This window comes from Lonchura striata, chromosome 12 (genome assembly GCF_046129695.1).
Source record: "Lonchura striata isolate bLonStr1 chromosome 12, bLonStr1.mat, whole genome shotgun sequence".
Lineage (NCBI taxonomy): Eukaryota > Metazoa > Chordata > Aves > Passeriformes > Estrildidae > Lonchura > Lonchura striata.
Window position 1 is genome coordinate 4,951,056 of NC_134614.1, and position 24,631 is coordinate 4,975,686.

The 24,631-nt window shown below is 43.2% G+C and overlaps 1 protein-coding gene across 1 annotated transcript in view; it reads right to left on the reverse strand.

Annotated features, from left to right (window-relative positions):
* The window catches only part of SYN2 (synapsin II), a 164,175-nt gene that overhangs the window by 36,509 nt on the left and 103,035 nt on the right, over positions 1-24,631 (reverse strand). Inside the window, exons 6-7 of the mRNA XM_021530459.2 lie at positions 3,390-3,452; positions 839-981 (exon numbers count right to left, since the gene is read on the reverse strand). Coding sequence (XP_021386134.1) covers positions 839-981; positions 3,390-3,452 — 206 coding nt within the window. The remainder of the gene's footprint in view (positions 1-838; positions 982-3,389; positions 3,453-24,631) is intronic.

The window sequence follows — 24,631 nt, forward strand, 5'->3', positions numbered from 1 at the left end:
AGAAATATCCCTGTGTTTGGATGTGGGTGTGGATATGTAACTGTGTATTTTTATCCCTGTTCTGGTACATTTTCCCTGCCTCAGCTTGGTAAGTGTGAGGGAACTAAGGCATGAGATGATCCATCTTGTCACAAAATGAGAAAAGAAATGAGTGTTTGTCAGATTACAGTGCCTGATAATTGAAAGAGAAAAATCTGCATAAACACGGGCACCAGAGCTCAACTGCTGCATCACAGCTCAGCGTGCTGCCCCAGTTTGAAGCTGAAATATCCCCCAAGCCTTTCCTTTAGCCATGGCCTTTAAACAAACACCTGGGCTCTAACACAAGCAGAGTTTTTCATGAGCTCTGTGGAGGTCACTGCACAATTGGATTGTTTCTTTGATGGGTTATGTTGAAAGGAGAGGACTTTGTTCCATTAAAGTGTGACAGTTCAGGTTTGTGTGAATGAATGCCATCCAACTTATCATCAGAGGGGAGAAGAAAAATTTGAAGAAAAATTCTCCTCAAATTGATGAAAAGGTACGAAGAAATCTGAATTAACAAGTCCTCTGTGAAACCAAACCCTCTTCCAACTGCTCCTTTCTTTAAATGAAAATAATGAACACAAGTTAGCAGCAAAACCCCTCTGGCAGGCTCACCTGGTGTCCCATCCCCCTCCTCCCAGCCACAGTCAACCGATAAAAAGAATTTTGATAAATCCAGAAAACTTAAAATACTCCTTCCAGAGAGTGTGACAAGGGAGGCACCGCCTCAGAGACTCATCCAACACCCTTTAATCTCACTGGTGCTTATCAATTTTGAAACAAAAGCAGGAAAGAACATAAGGATTTGGCTCACATGTATGCCTTGTAGTTACTGCCTATTTTTTGGATCCTGATGTCATATTTGGAGTCTATGAAGGGCTCAGTGGTGGCGTAGGTCTGAGTGAGTGCTACCACGCTGGCTATGTCCTGAAAATCGTAGTGGTTGTCTACCTTGATCTGGAGCCATCAAGCCACAAGAACACAGCACAGACAAAAGAAGAAAAGAGTAATTAGGAATAAAATGTGGAATTTGGTTGCAAATGGCATTTGTGAGAAGCACGTTTTTGACAACATTAAAAAAACCTGATATTTAATCTGATTTCTAGGTTCTGTAACATTCCTGCTTTAAAATATCTATTTTTCTAGGCAAAATATTACCTGCCCTGCTCATTTGGAGAAAGCAATTTGCAGGCACTGGAATTTTATTTTGGGGAGTTTTTTGTGGGTTTTTTTGTTTGTTTGTTTGTTTGTTTTGGTTTGGTTTTTTGTTTGTTTTTATTTTGTTTTTTTTGTTTGTATGTTTGTTTGTTTTTTGTTTGTTTTTTGTTAGTCAATTATAGATCTGCAGGCCTCGATTTTTTTTTTTTTTAGGTGTGACATGCAATTCCAATGGATGTAGATTCTTGTTGGTTCTGTAAATTGCTCTGGTAACTGAATAGATGTGGAGCCCACCAGGAATTCTCACATCATCCCATCAGCTTTTCCCATGAGGGAGGAGCTGAGGGGTCCTGATATCCTGGGGAGGGCAGGTGCACAGGGAGCACAGAGGGTGGGCTCCAGGCAGCAAATTTTATTCTCATTTTCCATTTGGGAATATTTCCATTTTACATTATTCTCATTTCCCCCCCTGCTCTGAAGGAGCTGGGCTTTCCAGGGTGGGATTTCCCAGGTGTGGAACGTTCTGCTGAGGTGCTGAGTGGCACTAAAACCATCAGCCTTTACACCTTGAAGGGAGGGGGATGGACAAGTGGGGAACACTGATCATGGGGAGAGGAGAAGGAGATTTTGGAGGGCAGAGGGAGGACAGAGACATCACCTCTGGGCAGGGAGGGCAATCCCTGTGAGGAACTCCGGGCTGGGCAAGCAGGCTGAAAGGGGCTCGGGAGAGAAGCCTCGGGCAGGTGGGAAACAGGAAAGTGGCTCTGCCCCAAAGGGATTTCAGAGTGCTGAGGAGCAGGCAGGCTCAGGAGTTCCCAGGGTGGCCAACATGGGGAGATTGCAGCTCTTTGCAAGCCCAGCATCCTGCTTGCTTCTCCTTCTCCTGGGACTGCAAAACCTGAGGGCCACCGCTGGGAGGTGGCACAATAAATGGAATTTGGTGGAGGAGCCTAAGTATCCGCCCCCAGCTCTCAGATGGAGAAAGATAGAGAGTAATTTGCCATTTGAGGGCCACAAACCAGACACAATTTCAACTTGATTTTCTGAGGACTGACTGGCCTGTGTGGTTCTAACTGGGACCTCTGGAGATGCTGCTGCCAGCAGTGCCCTCAGGGAGGGCTGGGCTTCCAGGGGAACCTTCCTTTGCTCTGTGATTGCATTTAATCTTGGAGGGTTTTAAATATGTCGTAGCTAAAAGAGAAAATCATTTCTAGACATTTGATATGAGGAACATTTCTGTGCATTATTTCCCTTTTCCTCTAAATGAGAGGTGAATATTCAAAGTACAGCATAAACATTCTAACACTTTACATATGCAATCCACAGAAAGTGCAGTTTAATTAGTGGTTCAGTCTGCCCTCAATTAAATTGGCTGCTGGACTTCCAGTGATTTACTAAATATGAAACAAAGCAAAACAGTCATAGGCAAAAAATAGCATACAGTACAAGCTGTAATTAAATCAGTTTTCTATATCGAAGTAGTGGCAAATATTATGTTCATGGAGCTTTGAAGATTCAGGATGATAAATGTAACTATTCTCTGATTAATTGTTTTAAAATCTAACCACTTCTAGCACTGAAGTGTTTTCAGTGAGTGAAATTACCCTGCAAGGAGTAGAAGTTGTCACTGATAGCAGTGAAAATGGGATTTAAATGCTCTCCCATCGGCCCTTCACTGTGAGATAAGTGACACCAAAACATCTGTACTCACCACTGAAAGGCAATTACTTTGGAGAAAGAAAGCAGCAATTATACAAAGGTATGAAACAATCACACACAACACATCAAGATAGGAAATCAACATTCAGTATCAAGCTGAAACCAACAAAGAACCAAGGCAAAACCTTCCCACATTCCCAGCTCCAAAAAGTTGGATTGTGCAACAGACCTTGACTCTTGAAGAGTTTCAGTGCAGACAATACATTAATAAACAAGGTTTTCCTTCAGAAAGCATCTCAGCACAGTTCAAAGCACATCCCACACAGGGCAACTCTCAAACAGCAGAGGCCTCGTTGTAAAAATACTTTGGGCATGTTTAATTTTCCTAAAGAGAGATGCTTTCTGAAGCATGGACAGGCAGAGATTTGCAAGGGGGGATCCGAGACAGAGTTTGGGTAGACCAGAGGTCGAATCTCAGGGAAGGAAGGAGCGTGCACAGGTAAGGGACAAACCCCAGGCTCCCAACATGCAACAAGCAGCATCTGCACCTTTCCCATGCCTGAGTGAGCATGTCCAATCTTCACAACAACAGGAAAGGTTGGCATTGTGAGCTGGGGGAAACAAAACAGGAACATTAGAGAAGAGAGCGACCACGAGCTCAGTGATTAAACAGCATCATCTAGGGAAGTTATTGAAACACGATCATAATGTGGCCAAAGCTGCTCTGGCCATGTGGAGCCTCAAACTCTTCATCCTCTGTGTTCTGGTGACTTGCTGGGTGTATTTTCTGAGCACAGTGTTATTCCCAATACAACCAGATGGTGTTCTCCACTTTTCTTAATCTTAACATTTTTTGTATGCTTCTTAACTCCACTTTTTAAACTGAATTCCTGCTGTTTCCTATTTTAAATTTAGCTTCTGTGTTTTCTGACCCACAAACTCACTCTCCAAGGCTGTAATCAGTAACGATGCCAAATTAACCACCTTTTCCCCTTCATTTCCACTATTCAGCAGGGCTGTAAATATATTTTCTGGCCACATATGAAAGCAGTGATGTCTAATTCACAAAAACTTGCTTTAGAGGCAGGTCCTAGCTTGTGATACACAACATCCGAGTTTTCTAGGGAAGGTTCCAGCTTCTGCCCAGAATGCAGGGAATAATTTGGAATAATCCAACCACTGAGTAGGAAGTCAAATATACAGAAGTATATGAAAACACTTTAACCAGTGAAATGGGAATACTTGTCTCTCAAAAAGTGACCACTTTCACTTCCATCATTCACTTGGAAAAGTTTGAGATCTCCCAGCCATGGCCATGGTTGGCACTGCTTTTTTCCCACTTGAAATTTGTACCTATGGAACCTCTATCACTCAAGTACAAACCTCATTTCACAGAAGAGGTTTATAACTAGAAATAAAAAGCTGAACACCTTCAACATGTAATTAAACTGGGCAGCAGCAGGACAGTGTTACAGGCTCCAAACCCTTCCTTTAGTGCCACATTCAAGCACAATTAATACAGAGGCAAAGCTGATGCTCTGGAACATAAACTAAGAATTGTTAGAGGTTTTATGAGACACTGATTGGTTTCAGAATAACCAGAAGCACTTGCATTACACAGTAAAAGTCACTCCTACAGGAATTTAGGAATGAAGTTCTTGTTAACTGCAGCAACCAAAGTTCCTGCTTAGTCAACATCCAGTCACTGGTGTTTCAGGTTTTAAACCAAGGTCTTTTTTTCAGTTCTTGGGAGTAGGAGGGGAACAAATCATTGCCAGACTGGATATTCATCAGGGCAGCAGCACATTTCTGTGTCTGAGCTGCAAACCACTGCAGTGGGGTTTGTAATGGAAGTGCTGCAGACCTCTGAGCACAGCAGTGCACATGGCACTCCTGTAATTAACAGGGCCACGGATCTTCCTGTGATCCCAAACCTGTGGAATCCTCTGTGGGCCACAGCAACCAACACAGCTCACATTAAAAGAAAGAAGAAAAAAAAAAAAGAAAGAAAAAAAATGCAGTAACATCATTTTCTCTGGACCCTGATCCTGAGATTCCACGTGCTCCACCACATCCCAGCCCAGACTGAAGGAAGAGGCTCTGGATACTGCAGCTCATACTTCAGAGAGGAAAAAACCAGGCAGGGAAAATTCAATGATCCCAGCACTTTTCTTGTTTGTAGCTGTCCCTGGGACAGGTTCATGAAGTTCAGCAGTTGTTATTTTGGGGTTTGAGCAGCTTTTCCTTTACTGCTGCTCTGATTTTTATTATCCCAGTCTTCCCTCTGCCATGGTGCAGCACATCTCTGCCACCAGCCCATGGCCAGGGGGTTGTTCTGCCAACGAAACCTGAAATGTCCCATGGAAATCAAAGAAAACCTGACTGAATCCTCCCATCCCCTTTCCCAATCTGCTCTTTTCTGGTCATTTTGGCAGAACAGGCACTCCTCAGACCATTCCTGCATTTGGTGAACATTATATATTATACAAGTGTGGTAATGACAGTGAATATTTACCAGCTACATGGATTTCCCTTGAATTTGCATTATAATTACTGATAATTGTTATCATTTATCATTTATATTATAATTAGTGTTATAAAAGCTGTTTGAGGAGAAAAAGCCTGTTTGCAAAAATACTGTGGAGTTTTTGAAAGCTTTCTTAAAATCAGAAAAGTAAAAATTCTACATTCTAAGAATTCAGAAATTTAACTCTGGCAATTAAAAACTGAGGGGGAAAACCTAAAGAGCAGCCAAAAAAAATTTGAGAACTCTGCCAAGTTCATAAATGTGAGAGATGAAAAGGTCTGCACTGCATGAGCCCTTCCACACACATATAATATCCACAAAATACAGCAGAATAAAAAATAGGATTACCAGGAGTTTTAACTTAAATAGAAACACAATAAACTACTGTTATTAATGAGATAGAAACCAGAATATTTGGCAAATGTAGAATAAATTTTTCAAAATGCATAGTCATATACAAATATCACTGGATTGGTAATAAATATTGGTAGCAACTGGAAAAACTCCTGGCTCATTGTGGGAACAGATATGCAAGCAGCTGAGGAACACACTGACAGTGGCCAATCCAATGCCTTTAATCAAAATAACAACAGGGAAAACTCAAATTTTATCCAGGGAGGATAAATGTTACTTCTAGATGAGCATAAAAATCTAAAAAGCCAGTTCATTTCATTATTCCCTTATTGATGTCACAACAGCAAGTTTAATTATTATTAATGATAGTTTCTTAGCGTTTCATCTGCATCAACTTTTAAAATTTAGGAAATTTTTTGCACTATGAGCTTAAAAGGCAAATAATTTATTGTATCAATCTTCAGTATCTGGCCACCTAAAGATTTCAGAACTGTGATTAGCTTGTTTTTACTGTAGAAAGGAATGTTCTAGTTTGATAAATTCCACAGTACCCCCAATATCAGCCTGGCTAATCTGTGGCACAGGTAATTCAGTGACCCAGTAGGTGGCCACAGAATTAACCAGCACAGTCCCCATCTGGATTGTTCTTTGCATTTTTCCATATGAAGTGGAGATCCCTAACCTCTTCTACTGCAGAAATTTTCTTGAGTTTCTTAGTCTGGTTAATAGAGTGTCATCTTACAATTCTAAGTCTATAAATTTAAAATAAAACCTTCAAATTTCAGCTTCGTACACTGTAGTGCTCAATGGTTTATATCCTACTGCAATTTAAATATTTTTGAACAATTACAATACAAGCTGGGTTTTTTTCCCAAGAGATATAATTTGAATTCTTCTAAATTTACTTTTAATTCTTTTAACTGAGACATAGTGTGAAATACAATCAAAGACTTCTATAAAAATAGAACCAGGCAAAGATTATCTGAAAAAAAAAAAAAAAAAAAGTCAAAAAAACCCCTCTGCTGGCAACAATACAGACAACAGAGTTTTCTGAAGGTGGTATTCACCCTGCTTTCATGTCCTCGGGGTTGAGCTGACTAAAAAAGCCACAATAGGAAAAAAAAGAGGGGGCGGAGAAGCAGTGACAAAAAAACCCCAGATGTTGCATAAACATGACTTACCTCAAGTTCAATGTTTAAATATTTATCTTTCCAATAATCCCCAAGCAAAGTTCATTTAACCACTCTAGTTCCATGTAATTTATTTGTGGAATATGCATCAGCCTAAATCTAATTTTGCTCTGCTTACTTTGGAGAAAGGAAATTAAAAGTGAAATAATGAAGGTGGCCTTTTATTCATTTTTTTTTTCTTTCCCAGAAACAGGCAGGAAGAGCCCTAAATCAATAAACAAGCAGCAGATGTACTTTCTCTGGTCTGTTTGGTTTGCAGAAAACACAATTTCCAGATCGAGTGGGGGCTCAGCCAGGCAGGAGCTTTGTCACCAGCAGGGCCAGCCCAGCCCTGGCCTCTCAGCAGAAAACCCCACACCCCACCAGCTGCTGGCCTCAACAAACACAGGCACAATTTTGGGGATGTGGAGCCACATTTTCCCCTTGGCAGCTAGAAGTAGGTGTAAAACTCTCTCTGCAAGGAGTAAGGTTTGATACCCACAAGCCAAGGGGGAGGCTGAGGTGATTTGTTCTATCATTTTAGGGCAGAGAGACAACTAAAAGTACAAGAGGATAAAAAGAGTAGAGCTTAAATTTATTAGCGGGAGAGGAAAATGTGCCTGATTTGTGTGTCCTTGACCCAAAATTGAAGGTTGAAGTGGTTTGTGCAAGTGTAACACAGGTGCCAGGGTCACCTGGGTTCCCAGGGCCATGGGAGGGAATTGGTGCAGAATGGGAGTTCTGAGCTCCCTGTGACCCTGCCAGCAGCACCTGGAGGGGCTGGAGCTGCACAGAGCAGCCCCACGTGCCCCCCAAATTCAGCCCAGGCTGGAGAGGGCCCTGGGGATGGAGTCACTCCACCAGACCACCAGGAGATCCCCCTAAGATGCCTTTGCCCCCACAACTGGTGTGTCTGTTAAAAAATCCCAGTGATCTCAATGAACAGAGTGATCTGGTGGCAGAAAGTCTGCTGATAGCAAACCTGCACAGCATGAAAACAGAAATTGTCATTAGGAAGGAAAACACAAAGTGTACTTGCAGTGAAACAATGGGAGCAGCTCCCACAGAGCTCTGGAAGAAACTCTGAAGACAAAAACTCTGCAGAAACAAATTCTATTTTGATTCTGGCGTGTCAGTGTTTAAATCATCCTTCCACCAGCTGTTTGGAAAACTGCTTCCTCGAAAGTCAAGTCACACTTTGCCACCTTATAAAACAATTACCCAAATTGCTGTGCCTATAACCTGTAAGGATTTTTACTGGAGTGTTTCAGAAGTGACAGCCCTAAATACCCTCCTGTTTGAAGCAGGCTGTAGCTCATACAGAGGCACTGGAATTTAAAATCCATAAAAGCTCACCTATTTTGTGAAATGCTATTCTGAATTTTCAACATGATTGTACAGGTGAGGTACAGGATGTGTAGTGTGACTTCATCAGGTAAAATGAAAGTAGATTTTAGAAGTAATTGCAGTGCCAGATGAGAGCCAGGGAGGAAAGAACCAAGTCAAAGCATCGAGTAGGCAACAGATAAGTTATGAGTTGTTGGAATCTAAAACCCAATGAACACTCAGAACTTTGGGCCTGTAAGCCAAAGCTTAGAATTAAACACAAGATTTGACCTGAAACCTTGGAAAAGGCTTCCAAAGTTAAGTGCTAGAAGAAAGAATGTAGATTTGCAGTTTAAAACAGAGACATGTTAAGCTAAGTAAAAGAAAGTTTAGAGTTCTAGAGTTTAAAATATAGAAAAAATAAAAGTAGCTACAGAAGTAAACAAGGAGTTTAGAATGCAGTACTGTAGGTTTGTGTGTCATAACATGATTAGCTAAAAACAAGTTACACTGTAGCATGAGTCCATAAAACAAAATAATTAAAGATTAGGTGAAAATCATAAATATCCTTATTAGCAGTATTTTATTAGTCAATAACTCCCTAGAAAGTATTGTAACTAAAGGTCTTGTGACCTTCTGAGCCATGCTGTAATGATGTGAACCGAATTCACCCTTCCTACCTATGTAGAAGCTAAGAAAAATAAACCACATCATCAAAATAATTCAGAGGGCCTGTGTCAAATTCCTTCCAAAATTCCCCACAAGTGAATTATCACAATGGGTGTGGAAACTCCTGACCGCTACTGTTCTCAAGTAAGATTCATTTGCCACAATGAAGAGAAAATCAGATTGATATGGATAAAAAATTGTACTCTGTGTGCTGGCAGGAGTAAAGTACGGAGCAGGCAGCCAAAGGAGGAGACTCTGAGTAGACTCAAACTGCCTGACAGCTGGAAGAGACAATGAGATGGCTGTGGCACTTCCCATGCCAATGAAAAAAAAACATTTTAAAAGATGTCTGGATAATCCCTGTGCAGCAGAGCTCAGCGTGCCCTGACACAGCTCCCAGGCTCCATCCCAGCAGAGCAATGCTGGAGAGGAGCAGTGCCCAGGGATGGACAGAGTGAGCAGTGCCCAGGATGGACAGACTGCACAGTGCCCAGGATGCACAGAGTGAGCAGTGCCCAGGGATGGAGGGAGTGAGCAGTGCCCAGGATGGACAGAGTGAGCAGTGCCCAGGATGGAGGGAGTGAGCAGTGCCCAGGATGGACAGAGTGAGCAGTGCCCAGGGATGGAGGGAGTGAGCAGTGCCCAGGGATGCACAGAGTGAGCAGTGCCCAGGATGGAGGGAGTGAGCAGTGCCCAGGATGGAGAGAGTGAGCAGTGCCCAGGGATGGACAGAGTGAGCAGTGCCCAGGGATGCACAGAGTGAGCAGTGCCCAGGGATGGAGAGAGTGAGCAGTGCCCAGGGATGGACAGAGTGAGCAGTGCCAGGGATGGAGGGAGTGAGCAGTGCCCAGGATGGAGAGAGTGAGCAGTGCCCAGGATGGAGAGAGTGAGCAGTGCCCAGGATGGACAGACTGCACAGTGCCCAAGGATGGAGGGAGTGAGCAGTGCCCAGGATGGAGGGAGTGAGCAGTGCCCAGGATGGACAGAGTGAGCAGTGCCCAGGATGCACAGAGTGAGCAGTGCCCAGGATGGACAGACTGCACAGTGCCCAGGATGGACAGAGTGAGCAGTGCCCAGGATGGACAGAGTGAGCAGTGCCCAGGATGGAGGGAGTGAGCAGTGCCCAGGGATGGACAGAGTGAGCAGTGCCCAGGGATGGACACAGTGAGCAGTGCCCAGGGATGGACAGACTGCCCAGTGCCCAGGATGGACAGAGTGAGCAGTGCCCAGGGATGGAGGGAGTGAGCAGTGCCCAGGGATGGACAGAGTGAGCAGTGCCCAGGATGGACAGACTGCACAGTGCCCAGGGATGGACAGAGTGAGCAGTGCCCAGGATGGACAGAGTGAGCAGTGCCCAGGGATGCAGAGAGTGAGCAGTGCCCAGGATGGACAGAGTGAGCAGTGCCCAGGGATGGACAGAGTGAGCAGTGCCCAGGGATGGACAGACTGCACAGTGCCCAGGATGGACAGAGTGAGCAGTGCCCAGGGATGGAGGGAGTGAGCAGTGCCCAGGGATGGACAGAGTGAGCAGTGCCCAGGGATGCACAGAGTGAGCAGTGCCCAGGATGGAGGGAGTGAGCAGTGCCCAGGATGGACAGAGTGAGCAGTGCCCAGGGATGGACAGAGTGAGCAGTGCCCAGGGATGCACAGAGTGAGCAGTGCCCAGGATGGAGGGAGTGAGCAGTGCCCAGGATGGACAGAGTGAGCAGTGCCCAGGATGGAGGGAGTGAGCAGTGCCCAGGATGGACAGACTGCACAGTGCCCAGGATGCACAGAGTGAGCAGTGCCCAGGGATGGACAGAGTGAGCAGTGCCCAGGATATTCCCAGCATCCTGAATTATCCTGGAATCCTGAGTTTTCCTGAAATCCTGTGTTTTCGTCAGCCCTGGGTTTTCCTCAGCTTTGAGTTTTCCTCAGCCCTGGGTTATCTTCAGCCCTGGGCTATCTTGAAATCTTGGGTTATCATCAGCTCTGGGATATCCCCAGCCTAGGTTTATCCCAGCCCTGGTTTATCTCAGCCGTGGTTTATCCCAGCCCTGGGGGTTCCAGCCCTGCTTTATCCCAGCCGTGGTTTATCCCAGCCGTGGTTTATCCCAGCCCTGCTTTATACCAGCCCTGCTTTATCCCAGCCCTGCTTTATCCCAGCCCTGGGTGTTCCAGCCCTGCTTTATCCCAGCCCTGCTTTATCCCAGCTGTGGTTTATCCCAGCCATGGTTTATCCCAGCCCTGCTTTATCCCAGCTGTGGTTTATCCCAGCCGTGGTTTATCCCAGCCGTGGTTTATCCCAGCCCTGGGTGTCCCTGCAGCCAAAGGCTGAGGGTGACAGGAGGGATGGGCAGGTGGGAAGGGCAGGAGCCCCCCAGGGCAGAGCTGCCCTGGCACGGCTGCCCCTCCCCGCTGAGCTCTCAGGGTGATGTCCCTCATTCATTCCTCTGTCACCTGTCACCTCCAGAGAGCAAAATATCCCAAACTTTGGGGCCCAGGGGAATCTTCCAACAGCAGGAGCCCAGTGGATTTAGTGCAGGACTCTGGGGGCTGTTAGAAGACAGTCAATGATGGTAATTAATGCCCACACTGCTGTTGGTGGGCACTGATCATTGGAAAAAATAACAAAAATAACGTGCATCCTACACGTTCAGTTGAAATATTTAATTTTCTTCTATATCTAGAAGATAGTGGACAACTAATTTGTAACTTGTTGTAGAATAATTTTGAAATTTTTTTCTGAGCATAATATTCTTCTATTGATTATATAATTAATTTGATTGTACTAGGTAGAAAAGTCTTCAGGACACTCAGAACATAGCTGGATGTGTTGTTCTGGAGAATCCTGGACAAAATGTTCCTTAGGGAGCTGTAGAGAAGAGTGTTTGCCCAACATATTACTTTATTATTTTAATTTTGTGAATTGAATTTCATATTGAACTTTATCAAATTGGTCTATTTAGATCATCTGTAACAGCAGCCCTGTGATGTAAACCAATCAATGGCTCCCAATTAATTCCTTCATCACTTCCCAGTCTGAGGTTTGAGAATTGACAGTCCCAGAGGTGCTGACCCCAGGCCTGGCACACCTGCCCAGGGTTTTCCTGGAACTCCCCATGCAAGCTTCCAGCCCTTCTCATTCCTTCCCTCACATGAAAGAAGTCCATTTCTTCTAGGTAAGAACAGAGATGTTAACAGGTCTAAATTATTTTCAGGTGTTAGTCCTGGGCTGGGATCCAACCTTATGATTTGAAGCCAAAACTTTAGACTGGAAAAATAAAAAATCCAAGTGTGGCTGCGTGAAATCAGGACATTTTGTACAGGATTCCTGGCTCAGTGTTCGGTGTGGATCTAAAGGCTAAAAACTAGACCAAGATCTAATAATTCTGAATATTTGTGGGTTTTTCCCTAACAGACAGAGTGTGTCTTGAGGGGGATGGGAATTAAAAAGAAAAATAATCAGAGCACTAATATTTGTATAACTGTTCAGAAATTAAATAAATCTGCTGTTATAAAACATGTACACTTCTCTCTAAAGGTAGCAAGCTGCTTTGGGCACACCTAAACCTCAACAAAATACATTTTCATGAGCCTGGATTGGAATGGTTCAGGTCATGTTAATGAATTTTCAATTCCAAGGCTTGATTTGGGTTGTGACAACACACAGAATTGTTTGAGCAGCCCTGTCCTGCATGCCAATCCAGAGATGTTCTTTATTTCTAATCAAACCTTGGGTTGCTTCCTCATGGAACATTTTTTTTTATAAAAAGAGGCTACCCACAGGTTACACACATCCAGATTGCCACAGCAAGCAAAGCTCTGAGGGTGAAAAGGATTTCTGAACTCTGCATTTATTCCACTGAATTCCACTTTCAACATCAGCCAGGAAATACAGGCACAGATCTGCTCTGAGCAGGATTTGCATTAATAAGGACCGCAGGGAAGGAGCTGTGCCTCCAAAACACACCACTGGGATATTTTTCCTTGCTATCCTAAATGAAATCTGCGATGAAATAATTTCGTTTAAAATGCCTTTTATTGCGGCTTTGATTTGTAGCTGGTTATTCCCTGTAACCAGCGATTGTTGGAGGCTCACAAGCAGAGCATTGAGAGGTTTCCTTTTCATGAATGAAGTTCTGTCCAGCCTGCGAGCAGGGACGGCAGCTCAGGAAAGTGCAGGGGAAGATCGGGGGCTGCGAATGCAAAGGGAGCTTAAAACAGGACAGCTCTGTTTACTTGCCCAAAATAAGACCGCGGGGCCGGCTTTTAAATCCAAACTGGGCGCAAACTTACTCGGAGGCGATAAAAGGCTCAGAAGACCAGCTTCAGATCCGCGTAAAAGCTGGTTTTGTGGAAGATTTGGCGATTAACATTTCCACTCCGGAGCTTCTTCGGGACGACGGCACCAATGAACGAGCTTTGAAGCGCGGCAGGGCGGAGCCGCGGCTTGGCTGCGGGGCCATAAATAAGAGGGTCCCATGCCCGGGCGCTCCGGAGCCAGCGAGCACCGGCGGCGCTCGGAGCGAGCGGCGCGGCCCGAGCACCCCGAGCATCCCGAGCATCCCCAGCGTCCCGGGACAGCGCGGCTGCGGCAGCGCCGGCCCGGTGCGGAGCATGAGCCCAGCGGGCAGCGGGACCCGCGGCAGCCCCGGCAGCACCGGGACCCGCGGCAGCCCCGGCAGCACCGGGAGCCCCGGGAGCACCGGCAGCACCGGGAGCCCCGGGAGCCCCGGGAGCCCCGGCAGCCGCGGGGCAGCGCTGGTGCTGGCGCTGGCGCTGGCGGCGCTGCCCGCGGCCGTGTCCGGCTGCAGCTGCGCGCCCGCGCACCCGCAGCAGCTGCTGTGCGATGCCGCGCTCGGTGAGTCCGCGGCCCGCGGAGCCTCCGCGGGGCTCCGCTGCAGCGGGGCAAGGGCGGGTAGGGTTGTTCCGCGACGTCCCGAACGCGGGGAAGGGATGCCGGGGATTGCTCTGCTTCCCGGGAGGGTTTGTGGTTATGAATTGCTGGGCTTGCTGGGTTGGAGAGTGGCTCTTTATTTATTTATTTATTTATTATATCTATTTTATTTATTACTTTGAATATCTATTTTATTTCTTTATTTTAATATATTTTTCTATATCTATTTCTATATTTTAATATCACTTTATATATATATATATACACTATTATATTATATTTTATTTCCTTATTTCTATATCTACTTCTATAGATATTTACGTATTTTAATATCTATTTATGTATATATACACTATTTTTATCTAATATATAGTATATATAATTATATTTTAAAATTTTATATGCATTATATATTAATATATGATATATAATATATATAATATTATATATATGAATGTCTTTTTATCTTTTATATCTTTTATATAATTGATGTATTCTCATATATTTTATATATTTTGTATCTATTCTATATAACAGGTATTTTTATTCTTTATATATGGTGTGTATTTTATATACATTATACACTTATATATTTGTATACTAGGTTCTTACTTAGAAAGTACCTGAGCTTTCAAATATCTACTGTGATATATAGTGGTGTCTGCTATATATAAAATATTCTATCTTCTAGATATAAATTATTCTATCTCAATATGCCTGCAATGTGTAAACTGGTCATATAGATATTTTTATAGCTCTTCAGGGGAACAAAAAACCAACCAACAAACCAAAAAAAAAAGAAACCCCAAAAGCCCCCAAAAAACCAAAAACCCAAAGGATGACAAAGTGTAAGTCCCCAGTGCTAACTTGCTGAAACTTTTAGCTTTGCTCTGCTATTCTATACTTTCTTTAATTTATTCGTGGGGTTTTCTGTCATTTTCTGGAGCAGGAAACTGATGGGCCCTTTATTTTCTGCAGATAAAGTGGCTGCAGCAGCTCCATGTGAATGTAACTCTCCAGTTTTGGGACAATTGTGCCTCATGACGGCCACGCAGCACCACGATTGTCAAACAACTCATAGAAAGGTCCTAAAGATCCCAAAATTAGGCATCAGGGGGATGAGAAAATGTGACATTTTGAGAAAATGTGACATTTTGCAGCCTTTTGATTTCATTAGGATAAGCCTGGTTAGCTTCCATGGGATGTGAACAGTAAATGTAGAACATGAGTTTCCAAAGTGCCACAGAATTAGCATCTCTATGGGGCAGGCAATACCTTCTGCATACTGATTCATTGCTTTTATGCCCTGACAGAAAATCTTTGTGGCTATGACAAACTCTGAGCTCTGTTTGTGGCCATCAGTTAAATTGGTTTTTAATCTGCCTGTGTTCAGCAATCTCTTTCGTGGAGGTACCTCCACCAGGCATTACATGCTTGGGGCTGTTTAAGGAGTGAAAGGAAATAAAAGTTGGGCCATAACTAAATATGTGTGCATTTAGCTGTGCATGAGAAAGTGACAGCTTTTCAACAGACTTAATGTAAAAATTTTCCAAAATTAACAATTTTACAGTACAGATGAAACTCAAAATGTCCATTGTTGGCCATCTTATTGAATATTTTCAGAGAAGCCATTCTGATGATACAGATTAATACTCATTTCTTAGATGTATTTTACAAATAGGAACTGTATCATGCTACTTTTTATTTAAATACTTGCGATGTTTGGACTCGATGCTCATGCTCTCACTCCTATAAATATTGCTATCTAAGTAAACTTCCTCTTTTGGCTGAGGAATGTTTAGGTCAAGGATCCCTTTGTTCACTATTTACACTTTTAAAACACCATTTCTGTATGTCACAAAATGGGAGATGAAGGGAAATTCTTCATACCAATACGTGCACACATATTTTTGTGTATACATTTGCATATGCACATGCACAAAACCTGCTCTGAGCATTCATGGCTGAATTTCTGGATATGCTTTGGCCACAACATTCTGCACAAATGGAGCGAAGCCCCTCGGCAGGAGCTGCAGTGGAGCTGCCTGTCCTGTGTGAGAGGAAGCTCCAGGCAGCAGCTTGGCAGAGCAGCTCCCCCAGGCTGGTGCCAGCAGCCTTTGTGCCCAGGAGAGGAGCTGTGCCCGGCAGGAAGGGGCACCCTGGGCTGCAGCCCTGGCCAGGCACTGCTCATCCCCTGGGAATTGGGGCTGTGCCTCCACAGCTGCCTGGGGACACACCTGTGGCATCGGGGTCACACCTGTGGCACTGGGGACACACCTGTGGCATCAGAGACCTCAGGGCCACCTGGCTCCCAGCCATGTGCTGAGACTGTTCCAGTTCTTCAGTTATTAAATTAATTCATTAAGTCCATCCTGTCTAGCCACATACACAGCCAAGGACTCCCTCGCAGGATTTCCTAGCACATCTTATTAAAATAAAGATGCCCTGACCCAAAACTGTGCAGGAAAACCAGAGATAAAGTCTCAAACTTGCTCATGGAGCTACCAAGCACCACATGTCCTCCAGCCACTGTGTAAAGGTAATACTTTTAATTTCCTCCAGGATGACTGTGGTGGAGGCGGAGGGATTGAATTGACGTTCCCTGAACCTCCAATTGAATGTGCAAAGCCACTCAGCAACAGCATTTTTGAGAGATCCAAGGAAAAACAAGCACAGAAATTAATTAAGTCTGGACAAGCTCTTTTGCTTTGCATTTTGTTAAGATGATTGGTGCTGTGACACTTTGTCCTTCACTGCCAGGACGTTTTTGTGGCTCTAAATGCCCACAGGCAGCACAGAACCTGAGAGTGATTGGGGGATGTTTGACAGAGCTCCTGGTCCTGCCCAAAATCAGGGATGAGTGGAGAGGCCTGCAGGGCTGAGGCTGGGGAAGGACCGTGGGATTTGCCAGGGTAAATCAGGAGTGCTGTGCCAGTCCTGCCATCTACCTGACCCTGCATTTATTCATCTTCCCACAGAGCCTTCAGAGGATGTGATTTTGTACAGTTTCATTATTGTTGTAATGAAGGGCTGGGGCTATTTTCGGGCTAAGAACGATTTATTGCTCAGATAAACATCAGTCTCAGAGGCTGTGAGATTCTAGAGGATCAAACATTTGGCCATAGCTCACAGTAGTCACAAGTGCTTTCTTATACGGCAATACAGAACTTTCTAACCCAACAGAGAGTTGCCACAGAATTTATTTTGCTTTTCTAACCCATCACCTGTACTTACTTGTGCTGCACTGCAGATATTTTTGTCCAATGGCTTCTGTCTCACTTGCACACAAATGCTTCTGTTATAACTTCCAAACTCCAGCTCGCTCCACACAACCACACCCCTACACGATAAACCCTTCACCATCTTATCAGTACAGGTTCTCACTTACTTAAGGCATATTCTTGCTTACAACTGTAGAAACACAAGTGTTTGATTTTTCTGCTTAATGTCTGTGTATTGTATTTTTACATCTGCCCAAGCTTCTTCCGAGGCTGCAGATCAAACTCCTCAGTGTCTGTGGAAGTTTCTGTTTCCCTGATTCCCACAGTAGAGGTTGCAGAAATCGTCATGAGCTTCTCAGTAGTTTTAAATTTCAGTTGAGAGTCAAGTAACTCATTTGTAGGAAGTGCCTGGCACCAGGAGATACACACCTTTTACACAAAACCAGAGGTACATCCCTCTTGGGCTCTTCTAAATGGTGCTCTCCTAAAATGTGCTGAATTCCTTCAGCCCCCAGCAAACACCTCTGCTTTGCCAGAAGACTTTCCCTGGGAATGGAGGGGTTTAATTAAACAGATGTCCATGTCAATTATCAGTGTTGACCACAATGCCCAGGTTTTCTCCTCACAAAAATGTGGGAGGAGGTGCTGAATAACAGATTCAGTAGTGAGGCCCTGGAGTGCCAAGGTAGAACATGAAAACTCTTTGGATAATTGCCTTTTTTTGGAGAGAAACATGGATGCAATTGAGTTTACCAGATAGTGCCAAGGTGACAGATTTCTCTTTTGCCAATGAATTTGTCATCCTGGCCTCAATTCTGGATCAATGTGAGCTTCAAATCAGGCAGTCTGGAGGCAAAAATGGACTATGGGCAGCACTAATTCCTTTCTAAAGTCTGGCACTTTAAATTAATGTTAGTTTTTCCCCTTGGGCTAATTTTTGGACAGTAGGAGAAATATGTAAATAGTTCACATTTCTGAGCTGTGTGACACCAGTTCCCTTCAAAGTTGGTTGTATTCTTTCTGATTTAATCTGTCTTATTATTGTTTTTCTTAAAAAATATATTGAAGATTATATTTTTACTGAACAGCAATGACTAACAGATCTTGAATACATACATATATATATATATATATATATATATATATATATATATATATATATATATATATATATATAGCTTCAGAAGACAGTTCTGCAGCTTTGGAGAAGAGTGGCACATTTCAAAATAGGGTTGAAACTTTACACCTGGAGCTTGGCAGCATTTTCAGCCCATTAAAATCTCCCAAGATCACTGAGATCAAGCACTGTAAAGATGTGCCAGATGATTTATTAAATTTTAATTACATTTGAACATAACAGTACAAATTTTCTTTAAGTACGCCAGAATGAAGTTTTCTGAGTCAGCTCTTCTGGGAGATAATCACAATATGCTATTTCTTCATTTCTGAGTTTCAAATGAAAACCTTCATGGCTCAGTGTCCCACGATTTTGCCTCTCTGCCATGTAATATCCAGTTTTGTGCTGGAATGGATTAATCTGTACATTATTAAGTGGGAAGTAATTTTTGTCTGGTGGGAAAAATCAGCTTTAGGGAATGCATTGGAAACAGGGATGGTGCTTGTTCCAAGTGAGGAGAGGAAAGGTGAGCAGTGAAACTCAATATTTTATTGTTATTTTATTGTGTTATACAAGTAAAACTGGGCAGGTCTGGTCACTGCCTGCCCAGCCTGCTGAGCCTTTCAGGGGGGGTCTGACACCAAGTTCAGCAGTGATGCCATTGCCCCTCGTGGCTTTGGGGGCTCAGTGTCCCTCCAAGAAGTGGAGCTCTTGAACCTCAAGAACTGGGGACCCTCGGTCCTTTAAAAATGCCCTTTTGTGCCAGTCTTAATTATACAAAGCACAGTGGTGCGACAAACCTTGGCTTTCTGTGGAGGTTTTTGTGAATCCTATTAAAAATCTGGACTCTTGATGCTGATGCTTGGGCAAGAGAGCTCCTGGCAGGATCCTGAGTCATGAGCACCCAGACACCCCCTGACCTGGGCTCGGGGAATCCTGCAATTCCCACAGCTTTTTGGGCTTCTCCATAGCAGGGAAAATTCATTTCTCTTCCTGTCCTGCTGAGCAGAGGCAGATCCCAGTGCTTTGCACCACCTCCTTCCCCTGAGTGCAAACCAGAGCCAGTAATGTACATTTCCAGTGCCAGCAGTGCACATTTCCAGTGCCAATAATGCACATTTCCAGTGCCAGCAATGTACATTTCCAGTGTCAATAATGCACATTTCCAGTGCCAGCAATGCACATTTCCAGTGCCAATAATGCACATTTCCAGTGCCAGCAAAGCACATTTCCAGTGTCAATAATGCACATCTCCAGTGCCAATAATGCACATCTCCAGTGCCAGCAATGCACATCTCCAGTGCCAGCAATGCACATTTCCAGAGCCAGTAATGTACAGTAATTACAGTTCTTTGTCTTTGTGCCTGAATATCTAGTGAAAACCTCAATATTTCCATTCAATGAATTCCTGGAATGCTGCTGTGGGAATGGCACTGAGTCCTTCCCTTTACAGCTAAATAGTGAAAATAAATTTCACTAAAATATCAGTGGAACAGCATCCTAGGATGGAGCCTGAATTTCCTCTTTGGGAATAGGAAGGGTAAGATCTGAATAAGACCTACAAATAACCCTACATTTACTTGAGGGTTTAGGATAGGAGCAAACACTTTGAGAACTTAAAAAATCCATGGAAATTTTGTTTCCTAACTCACTCTGCAGTGCTGAAGTCAAGACTTGAGTCACACTGCCAATCCCATGCAGCTCTGAGAAGTGCTTCCCAATATTCTGGGGATGAGTGCTCTTCAGAGCTCTGCCACTTCAGCCTGAAAATGGGAAACAGGGCTGGGTTCTCCTTCCCCTGCTCACTGCATTTCCATGGCACTGCCCCCAGCTCTTCAAAGCTCTGGCTGTAAAATGAGGTGGCATCACAAAACTGATCAACAGGATGGGATTTTAAGGAGAGCACAACATTCCTGTCAATTAGGACATAGCTGAAAAATTGAAACATTAAAAAAAAAAAAAAACAAACCTCTAGTGAAAAAACTCTTTAGTGAAAAAAAAAAAAACAGAGTTAGCTATTGGGTAGTAAAATGAAATTTCAGAAGAATTGTGCTGGTTGCCTGATTAGAAGTAACTCAGTCAAACAAATTTTTTGCTGAGTGTGCTCTAAATCTGGGAGAAGAAAATGAAAAAAACTGAGTTATTTTTATTTAAAATCATTTGTTGTAACTCTGGGGAACTGAACCCCATCATTTAGAAAACAACATTCTACATAAACTGAGGGCAGAAACAAAGCTCAGGCTTAGAAAAAGATTAAATAATATAAAACAGAGACCCTGAAAGTCTGCCAAACTCTTAATCCTATTAATGTGCCAACTTTAATCCCAAACCTTCTCGTTAAAATCTATCTCAGCAATGTGGGCTTCTGTCCACCCCGAGGAAGGGCCATGTCCTCATGACTGGAAATCCACAATAACATCATGTATGCTGTCCTACAGGCTTGGAGCATAAAGAGAGTGTTATTCTCCAGCTGAAATTAGACAGATGTTGATTACCAGTCAAATGATGTGGTATCTGAGGCTTGTGAAGCAGAGAGAAATGGTTCTGGTAACACAAGGAGCAGCTGTGAAAATAAAGCTGACCTTGAACAACATTTGGAAATCAGTTTGGGTAGTTTTTAGGGGATATTTAAGTTAAAAGAATCCCACACTTCTGTTAAAAATACACTCGTCTCTTCTATTTGAAAGTTTATAAAAATGAGATTCTAAAACCTCACTCTCATAAATTGAATGTATTCTTCTAATTAAAAAAAAATACTAAAACCACATAATCTTCTGGTTTAACAAGGAAGCAAACCCAATCAACTCCTGCCTTCAACATGAGGAATTTTTGCATGCTGAGCCAAAAACACAGAGATACACAAAATCCTGACCTACCTGAGAGTCCTAATGAGCTTAAATATTGCCCTTCCACAACCTAAAAGCCTGAACTGGAAATGCAGTTTGGATGCAGACTAGAGCAGGTCTGTTAATAAATTCTGTTGGATTAATAAAAAAACCCTATAGGGTTTGTTTTCAACCCTATTAGGGTTAATAAAACACTACAGAGTAATCAAATTCTGCAAAGAATTTACACTGAGAAACAATGCAGTGCAAATGAATATCCTTATCGCAAGGTAATTTTAAAAAATTCCTTGATATCTGCTTTATCATCTTTAAAAGTATTTATGGGGTTTTCACTCTTCAAAAGTTTCTCAAAAGTGGAGTTTTAGTCCAAGTCATGAACTTCCTATAAGGCTTTGATTTCTCAGTTACAGATTGGATTATCTCACCACTCTTATCTTCTCATGCAACTGGAAACATCACCAAGACAAAGAAATGCTCTTCCATACATTGCTTTTCACACAATAAAGGGAAAATCCTGCTACAGTTACAGTTAAATTCTTCAACAAGCTCTGTGCTTACAGATCCAAACACCTTTGTTCAAATAGTACAGAAAGCTCCACAATTCTCCTTTCCCATGATTTCAGAAACTGTGCTTCAGTTGATCACTGTGCTAATGATTTAGTTATTTTACAGCTGGCTACAAGCATTTATTGATACTAATTAAATAAATGTCAGGAAATGTCAGGAATGTCAGGAAACTAAAATACAAAGCAGGGGAAAAAAACCTGTATTATATCCCAACTAGCAGAAACATCTTCTGAACTAAAACTTCCTCAACTTTGGGTCTGGGAGTTGTGGAGCAAGGGTGACAATGTAGACTCACAGATAAGAAATCCATCCTACAAACCCAGAGGAGATTTTCCCACCCTCACTCAGCTTTGGGGCAGCTTTGCTGCTGCTCATTCTGTTTGCATCTAGAACTGAACTCACCCCAGAGCCCCAACCATCTGAGCTGAGTTACAGTTTGGAAATGGAGCTCCTGTTTGCTGCTCTGGCCTGTTGAAAGATTAATTGATAGATGAGCCATTTGCTAAAAACCTTTGTTCTTTTCCAACTGTTTAAAGATCATTCAAAGAGCATTCAACACTGACTTGTTCTCGAAAGGGAAATGAAAACATAGGGTTTCCACTCCTGAAAGAATCAGGATGAAGTAGCACCTCAGCAGATCCTGAAGCAAACATTTCTCTCTCTCCTGCAGTCTGAAACAATTCCAAGCTGTGCAGTAATTCTGAACTCAGCACTGCAAAAGAAGGGCTGCAATCTCCTGGATGCTGAAAGCATCAAAGGCTGTGTGGGACACCTGCACTCCAGGACTGTCACAGGAGCCATTGGAAAAATTTCCCAGATTTTTCTCCTGGCAGTGCCTGGCAGCACCATCAGTAATTTGGCAGCACTCCTGTGGGAGTTTAGGAGTCATTTTTGACCCCACAAACACTGTCTGAGCCATTCTGAAACACATCAGCCTTCACTCAGTGCCCAGACTCCACTTCCAGTCTACCCCAATGCTGGGAACCTTCTGTACAAGAATATAAAAAATGGATATTTTAAACTATTTCCAGAGGTGGTGATGGTGGCCAGCAAGTTTTGCTTTAAAAAAACCCACAAAGCCAATTGGAGGTAAAACACTTGGACACCCATGGCAGAAGTGGTCTGGAACTGACTGGGAGTGCCCCAGGCAACTCATAACAACCAGGTTCTGAAAAATGCAATTAAATAGGAATTGATTTGCAAAAGTGAGAGTTGTCTGAGGTCAGCTCAGGCTGCTTATTGTAAATAAAGACAAGGATTCACATGCCACCAAGTTGCAAAGCAAATACCTAAAGCTGCAAGAAGCAGCAGAGCTTCTGCAAACACAGAGTACAAACCATGCAGTACAGACCACCCCAAAATATGTGAGATGGAGCTACAGCACCAGCAGATCCTTCTTTTTTGGACTCAGACTAGAGAAAAATGAAGGCGATTTTAAGTGGGAAAAGGACAAAAAATACTGGCATTTTCATGAGAGTGTAGTTGGCCAATCCTTCAGCATGAGCAGATAAACTCAGAATATTTGCTGTTCAGGGACTTGCTTTGGAAAGGTCTTAAGTAGTTATTGATTGATTGACATAAAATAATGTGTTCAGGTTAAAAGCAATTTATTGAGCCATAAAATCACCCTGGTGGCACTGGCAGGGGTGGTTGCTCATGGCAGAAATGGTCCCTGATCCCGGGGATGTATGGAATACATTCCCAGAGATTTCAAATGACTGACACAGCAGCACTGCCTCTCCTGTTGGAAGCCAACATGTGCAAATCAAATATTGAAACACCAAGAAATCAAAACTTTCATTCTCCCCAGAATTATCTCTAAAATAATCAAAGAAATATCTGATAAAAATATGTGTGCACACACTGATAAAAATATCAGTGTATGTGAAGGTACAGACTGAGTATTAAATTAATTCTTTCCAAACATTATTTTGTGTCAGTCAATAACTTTTGCCTCTTTTTGGTAGCATTAGTGATACCTGGGAGCCTCAATCAGAGTTACAGTCTGTGTTACCAATGCTTCTTTCTTCCTCTCATATGTATTCTGAGAAATTACAATGTTTTCTGTAAACATGAGTATTTAATCAAGTTATTTTGCTCTCTTCATTGGTGAGAATCGAAGCTTTACCTTAAGCAAATATAGCAAGTAAAGCTCTGACCCCACTGAACAATCCAGCATGTTTAGTTAAACAAAGGCAGGGAAAGGGAGAGTGGCAATGCTGGACAGATGGGACAGTTGCTCGAAATTTTGGAGGGAGATTTTACACCCTCTTGTGCATTTTAGAGGCTTTGTAAGCAATATAAATCAGCAGCCAACAGACCATGTTTAATTTAGAATTCTATCCAAGGTATCTATTCTATCCTGTGCAGTGTTGCATTAAGGGGGTTCATTAATTTTGGTCTCTTGTGACAAATTCTGTGCAGATTCCTCTCCTTTTTGGAGATTGATTATTCCTTCTCTTTGCATGCTGACTTTGTTCCCCCTCTGCAAGAATAGTTAAGTGCCTCAGATGTCTAGTTCCCTATCTAAAGATTTTTTTTTGTCATATCTGTGTACTGAAACCAAAGTATTCCACCCTGTTCTTGGGCTCCTTGGCAGCTCTGATAGAATTTCTTGCCATTATTCTCCTCCAAGACACCAAGAGTGAAATATAATGTATTGGGTTCAGCTTCTGTGCCCTCCAGACACAAAGGGCAATGAAATATTGTGGTCACACCCTCTCTCCAGAGATTTTCCTGGACTCCTTGCATTACTTTTCCATAATTTGACTTTAGGTGACTGCAGTAGAGGAGTTCTCACAAACTTTAAGTTATTTTGCTTTCTGGTTGCTCACATTTAAATTCTTGGCCATTTCCAGATGCCTGACTTCAAGTGGAGGCAAATCTGAGCTGCAGTGGTGTTTGCTGGCCAGGCTGCACACAGGCATTCTCCCTGGAGCAGCTCTCCCCATGAATTCCAGTGTCCTTCTGGGATTTCCAGCCTCAGCTCTGCTCCCACACTGAGCCCCTGAACTCCTTCCCCTCCCAAACTGAAGATGGGCACTGCTTAACATCTCATTATCACACTTGTTCCCAGCCTTTTCTTACAGAATACAAATTTAGCACTTGTGGTGAC